The sequence below is a fragment of the Psammomys obesus genome, unplaced genomic scaffold (genome assembly GCF_907164565.1).
Source record: "Psammomys obesus unplaced genomic scaffold, mPsaObe1.curated_primary_1811, whole genome shotgun sequence".
Lineage (NCBI taxonomy): Eukaryota > Metazoa > Chordata > Mammalia > Rodentia > Muridae > Psammomys > Psammomys obesus.
The window spans coordinates 36,851-43,708 of record NW_026596056.1 but is presented as its reverse complement, the minus strand read 5'-3'; the positions used below and the strand labels follow the sequence as shown (position 1 = coordinate 43,708).

Below are 6,858 nucleotides of genomic sequence, written 5' to 3'. Positions count from 1 at the left end.
CAAGTTCCCTATATATTTTAATATGAACTCATCAGATAACTAGTTTCTAGAAGATTAAAACTGGCTTCTGTCTCTCAGAGCTTTTGACATTCTTCAGCCCACACGTACTCACTTTGTCACTCCTTGAGGTAAAAGGAATGTTAAAAACAAACAACAGGAAAGGAAAGGAAAGTCATGGAAAATGGAAGACTTACTATGCTGGAGAGTCTACAGAATGTTTGCCAGATTCAACTCGGCGGAGGGGGAGGGGGAGAGGGGGGGGTCACACGACTTACCAGCAATTTCACCACTGGAAGAATCACCATGAGTTCAAGGCCAGCCTGAACTCATGGAATTCCAGGCTATCAGCGTGTGCTACAGAGTAATATCCTACCTAAAAGAATAGTAATAGTAATATATATGTAAAACATGGCAAGAAAATTGATTTCAGCATTTCATTGGCAAGAACCATCCACTTACAATTAGATTGTAGCATTTTTTGCTGGTGTTTAATTTTTGCCAGTGATGCTTGTGTTTTTACATTTTCTCCAAATTTTTCATGACGGTGGAAGAGACAGTGAACATGCTTTATAAACCTTAGTAGTAAGAAAATCATGCTAAATGTGGTTGACCACAAACCAGCGTTTTAACACTAAGTCCTATATTACGAAATTATAAAAGAATAACAGCACCACACTGACTGTCCATAGAATGGGCCTGTATTGAGATGCGTGACCCCAGAACACATTTTCCTTTTGAGTATAGGTATTGAGATAGTGTTTCAGGGAGGTATTTTCTTCAGAGTGTTTCTCCCTCGGTGGTGCTGCGTTGCCGCTGCTGCCAGCCAGCCCTGTGTGGAGTACCAAAACAGCATGAACTCATGCATGTCACCCAGCTACTTTATTATTCTCTTCTTCCTGTCCAACGTACCTGGCCAACTCCAGCCAGGCCAGCATGCAGCCAACTCCAGCAGGAAGTTACACATAAACCGATTACTGCCCCCCGCCCCAAAGTAATCACGGAGGCCATCTGAGGCCATCACTCTCCTGATGCTTGCTCCAAAAGGTAACTGATCTTCCGTTCTGTGACACTATAAAAGCAACTACAAGGTTGGGAGGAGAGGAAGGAAAGAAGCAGAGCACCTGGGTAGCTGGCTTCTGTTGAGAGGAGGAAGAGGATGCTTGGTCTCGAGACACCCTCCAGGCGCTGGGACACAGTGGCGCCTACCATTTTGCTCAGTGCTCTCCTGATTCATCTCGCTGATGCTGTGGCTTCGGAACCGTAAGGGAATTCTACCCTCTCTGTATCAAAGTCCCGGGAATGCCGTCTCATTAAATGGGTTCCATGTTAAAACTTGATTGGTCCATCATTCTATTTCGACTTCAGCCAATGAGTGCTGGCTTGCCCTCTAAGGGTTGAGCATATGCCATATTCTTAAGACAGCGCTGTGTGTACCCCGTTTAGCACTATCCTGTCCGTGAAAAATGCACAGTTTGGGAATCCTTCAGTAGCCCCAGCTGCTGTTGTGGATGTAAACTGGTTTACAGGGTGCTGGCTGTTCTCTTTGTGCAGGCAATACGTCCTGTGGGTTTCTACTGTGATACAGAGATTTGCCCCAGAAAAGGCCTGTCTTCATCTTTTAAACCTCGAGGAGTCTGTGTCCGTGAGCATCATCCTAGAATATGATGGATTCAATACCACTATTTTTGACCAGTCTGTGGAAGCCGGCAACTTCTATACCTGTGCGAATTTCAAAGTGAGTCCCCACATTTAACGCTTCAGGGGTAGTACAGATAGGAGTGTGAATTTGCCCTCTCTAATTGCTTTCCAAAACCAAACCGCCATTTGAAGTGGTTTGCAAAATCTAGTGGGCAAATATGAAAAATTCAAAAGAAGCAAGAAAATTTGATGCTCAGCGTATCTTGCCATTGTTGGCGATTTTCTGTTATAGGAAATGATGAGGCAATTGCCATTTCTCAGACTGAACGTGCTTCACAGAGTCTAAAAAAAAGATAAGTTAAAGGGTGGAGAGTTTTGGTTGGGGTTGACATTAAAAAAGAAAATGGCAAGAAGATATGAATCTGAGTGTCATAGAAAGGAACTTTATACTGAGTTAAGCAACTGCAACAGGTCATCAGTGAGTCTTTTGTTGGGAAGTGCTGAGTTTACAAGGCTTTGCCTGTGCCACCATTAAATCAAGACACACAATCTTCCCCTCTCTGCTCTTCTCCAGGTGTCTCTGATATCCTCACAGCAGTTGGCCTTGGTGACATTATTTGTTCAGGGAAACACTCTTAAAATCTCTGAAAGGAGAGCTGTGGCAATCGCTGCTGAGGAGAAGGCAATTTTTGTGCAGACAGACTCTCCTGTCTACAAGCCTGGGGAGAGAGGTGAGTCATGTTAAAAACATTCTCTCCAAATTAACATGTAACATTCAGTGAAATTTGCCTTTGACGTCACTGACTGCTGCGTTCCCGTAATTCCTACGGTTATGAGACCGTGCCTTTAGATCCTGGAGTTGCTGAGGTGTTTCCTAAGACTCCATCTGTTGGCTCCTTGTAAGCAAGTCCTTCTGAAGAGGCTTCCTGGTAAAGCGGGCACCGGCACAGAACGCAATGGTCTAAAGCAATGTCCGTTAAGTGCCCATTGGACAAGCTCATTAATTGTCTTCTGCAAGGGAATCATTTCATCCTTAAAGTAGAGGGAGTGAAACGTTCCTGGGACTTTCAGGAAAGAAATGAGGGTCACCGTGAAGCAACACCGATGCCAACAAAGATCACACCAGCAACAGTTATGCCTCTCTGCTGTTCTGTTTTTCTGTTGAAGGCAGGAGGCAGAGCCCTTCTGCTTTCTTTATTAATGTTCTAGGCAGAAAGTGGCAGAAAGAGCACCAAGCTAGAATTCCAAGCACCTTGATTAAGATCTCGGCTCAGTTAACCAGTGATTGGCTTTTGGCAAGTAAATTCTGATTATTTGAGATTTAATTCCTTCATTGTAAAATTAAAGGTTTAGAGGTGAAACTACCCATGCATTGTGTCCTCATTCATATTTCATAGTTTTATTTTGTTTCTTTAAAAAAAAAAACAAAAGAGCTGAAAATAGAACTTATTTTGGCTTAAGCAACAGACATTTATTTCTGGCATTTGAAGGACCTGTCATTGTGAAAGTGTCAGAGGTGGTTTCCTCCAAGGATTCTCCACTGTGCTAGGACTGATGTGACAGTATCTGAGACAGGGGCATTCCTCCAAGGAGTCTCTGCCGTACTCTGAATGACCAGCTTATGTAGGTTTCTTTCATTATTCTTTTACAATCAATTTTAATTCAGCCCACAAGACAGTGAGTTTCATTGTGACATTTTTCACACATGATATTGCAGAGATAATCCCTAAAGAGAAATTTTTCACTTCCTGATATCTCCTTTTCTGTGCTTACAAAATATTAGAATAAGTTGTATAGTCGAAAGAGCCAATGTCTTTCATTGGTAGTTTTCCTAAAAATAACTTAATTTTGCTAGCATCGTTTTCAAGGAAAATTAGGCTTACCTCCTCACATAAGTGTTCACATTTGTGCTTCTGTGGAAATTTCTGTCACTAATTCTGTTCCAAGATATCCCAGTCTTATGTATTATGTCTGATAGGATACGCGTTTCTAATAGTACCTGGTGTCAGCATTTTGGAATCAGGAATCATTAACAGAGAGACAATAAGTCTCTCAATAAGAGATTTTTTCCCCCAATGAACTCCTAAGCTCAAAGGGGCAAATCAGAGCTAGGGGAAAGGGAATGTGGCATTCTGGGATGGGGAAGCAATGAATTACATATGTATGTTAAAGCAATCATAGCTGTAAGTTGGGATTCATGACTCTTGACAGCCTGTCCTCTTTGTTTAGTTAACTTTCGTATCGTGACACTCAACACCTGGCTCAAACCTGTTGATGAGATGGTGAGTCCATAATTTCTAATGGGATCTAAATCTATTAATCAGATCCATAGCGATAAAAGCACCTTCCAGGAACGTAAGTCAACACACTTCATCTGCCTGCACATCTGTGCTTATTCCTATACTATTCAAGTATAGCCAAGGTACGGAACCAGCATAGATGCCCATCAATAGACGGATGGCTAAAACGAATGTGGGTGTATCCATATGATGGAGTTTTCTTTGATCATGAAGAATGAAATTGTGTCACTTGCATGAAAATGAATGCAACTAGAGGTCATGGTGTTAGGTCAAACTAGCCAGATATGGTTTTTTTTTTCATGTGCAGTATTACACACACACACACACACACACACACACACACACACACACACACACACAATGAAAGTAAATGGGATACCATGAAGGGAGAGGAATGATTCTAAAAGGAGAAGGGAGAAAAGGGTTAATAATGAAAAAAAGAAAGAAAGAAAGAGAAAAATATGATTTCTCTCATATGTGGCATCTAGACTTAGTTATATGTTTTTATACACACACACAGAGGAATGAAAGCAAAGGTATAGGTGGATTTGATCAGAGAGGGTAATATGAACTGAACCAATCATGATACAATAATATATATGTGTGAAAATATAATTACAAAGCCCATTGTTTTGTACACTAACCAAAAGAATTAATTATGAAATAAATCTTGGAATTAATACTATTTGGCAACAGACTGTCTCACTAAAGTGTTAATCTGTGTTTTTTTCTTTCAGTATCCTCTAATCACCCTTCAGGTAAGACATCTCCTTTCCACATGCAGTTAAAAACACTCAGATTAGCAATGGTGTGCCGCCAATGTTCAGTTTCATATAGCTAAAAATCAAGATTATTGAAACAGAAAAGATGGTTAAAAGGATGGATACAGAAATTGTGGTACATTTACACAATGGAATACTACTCAGCAATTAAAAACAAGGAAATCATGAAAATTTTAGGAAAATGGTGGGAACTAGAAAAGATCATCCTGAGTGACGTATCCCAGAAGCAGAAAGACACACATGGTATATACTCACTTATAAGTGGATATTAGACATATAATATAGGATAACCATACTAAAATCTGTACACCTAAAGAAGCTAAGCAACAGGGAAGACCCAAGGTAAGATGATCAATCCTCATTCAGAAAGGCAAATGGGATAGACATCGGGAGAGGGAGAGAACAGGATACAGAGCAGCCCTACCATAAAGGGCTCCTGAAAGACTCTACCCAGCAGGGTAATAAAGCAAATGCTGAGACTCACAGCCAAACTTTGGGCAGAGTGCAGGGAATCTTATGAAAGAAAGGGAGATAGAAAGACCTGGAGGGGACAGGAGCTCCACAAGGAGAGCAACAGAACCAAGAAATCTGGGCTCAGGGGCATTTTCTGAGACTGATAGTCCAAACAAGGGCCATTCACGGAGATAACCTAGAACCCCTGCACAGATGTATCCCATGGCAGCTCAGTCTCCGAGTGGGGGGTCCCTAGTAAGTTCATGTCTCTGACATCAACTCAGTGGCTGGTTCTTTGATCACCTCTCCTTGAGGGAGGTGCAGCTTTACCAGGCCACAGAGGAAGAGAATGCAGACAGTCCTCATGAGACCTGATAGGCTAGGGTCAAATGGAAGGGGAGGAGGACCTCACATGTCAGTGGACTTGGAGAGGGGCATGGGAGAAGAGGGAGGGAGGGCAGGATTGTGAGGAGATGAAGGAGGGAGCTACATCTGCGATACAAACTGAATAAATTGCAATAAATAAATATATTTAAAATATAATTTCGAAAACTCTGAAGATTCCTAGGAAAAGGTTGATTTCTTGTCTGTGAATCCCCAAGAGTAATTTGAAAGCAGAAACTTGTTTGTTTTTCCCACTATATAATTCTAAATCATATCATCACTGATGAATAACCATATTTTTTTATTTGGTTTCTTGTACTTACCATTTTCTTGGTTATACTTACAGCTTACTTATAAATAGCAGCTGATTTCAGCACCTGTATTTTTTTTTCTGCAGACACTGTGTGCATTATGAATTAATTCTGCAGGCTAACGTGGGCTCTAAGCTCAGAATTCACAGTTATGAAGGCAGACACAAGATACTCACAAATTCCCAACTGCCCTATCTAATATTTGGGTGCTTTAAGCTTTTCAAGTGGCTAACAGACAGCTCATCCTTGAAGTGACATGAATTTCAGGCTATCCAGGCTCATGTTCCCTGCATTACTCAGTAGTTTGCCTTCACGTCTGAACCAGCTTCCGCTGTGTTCTACTGAAAGAAACAATTAACATCACTGAGTTAATCAATGAGTAGAAAAGTTCACAAGGTGTCCGTGTGGACACTCTGAACAGCACCAGTGTTACAGAGTGTGGAGTTTCAGCTGCGTTGCACGGAAAGTCTGGTTCTTTTGGAAATGGTTTATTCTGCCCTGTGACATCCACTCACACCCCAGCCAGCATGGGATCTCCTGGGCGGCCCTCATGGAAAGGAGGTCTGGGATAGTTTGTTTCTACACTTCGTAGGAGAGGAAAACAAATCACTAAAACGTTTGAAATGGTTAGTAACAGGGTTGTTTTATTTTTATTTTTTTGTTTTTTCACATAATCTGTCAAACATGATCTTGTAAATCAAATCTCTTCACGTTATCTCTTTAATCAGAATTGGAAAATGTGAAATATCTATTGAAGCGAGCTGGTGTGGGTGGCAGCTTGCTGAGAGCAAATGAAGACTGCATTTCGACAGCTGTTTCTGCTTTTCAAAACGCACAGAGATTCCACTTAGGTGATACTGCATAATCCATGACCAACTTAGACAGGAGACCAAGTGGAAATCTGTGGCAATCATTTTTAATTTATTAAACAGTGTGTTGATCTAACGTGCGTGGGTGTTTTGCCTGCATGTATGAATTTGCACCCCATGC

General features: G+C 41.4%; 1 protein-coding gene across 1 annotated transcript in view; it reads left to right on the top strand.

Annotated features, from left to right (window-relative positions):
- Positions 1-1,156: 1,156 nt before the first annotated feature.
- Positions 1,157-6,858, top strand: part of LOC129689223 (ovostatin homolog) — a gene marked incomplete at its 3' end in the record, with an annotated part of 42,071 nt that continues 36,369 nt past the window's right edge. The window contains 5 exon segments of the mRNA XM_055624355.1: positions 1,157-1,260; positions 1,552-1,735; positions 2,213-2,369; positions 3,868-3,920; positions 4,676-4,696. Of these exon segments, the coding sequence (XP_055480330.1) occupies positions 1,157-1,260; positions 1,552-1,735; positions 2,213-2,369; positions 3,868-3,920; positions 4,676-4,696 (519 nt within the window).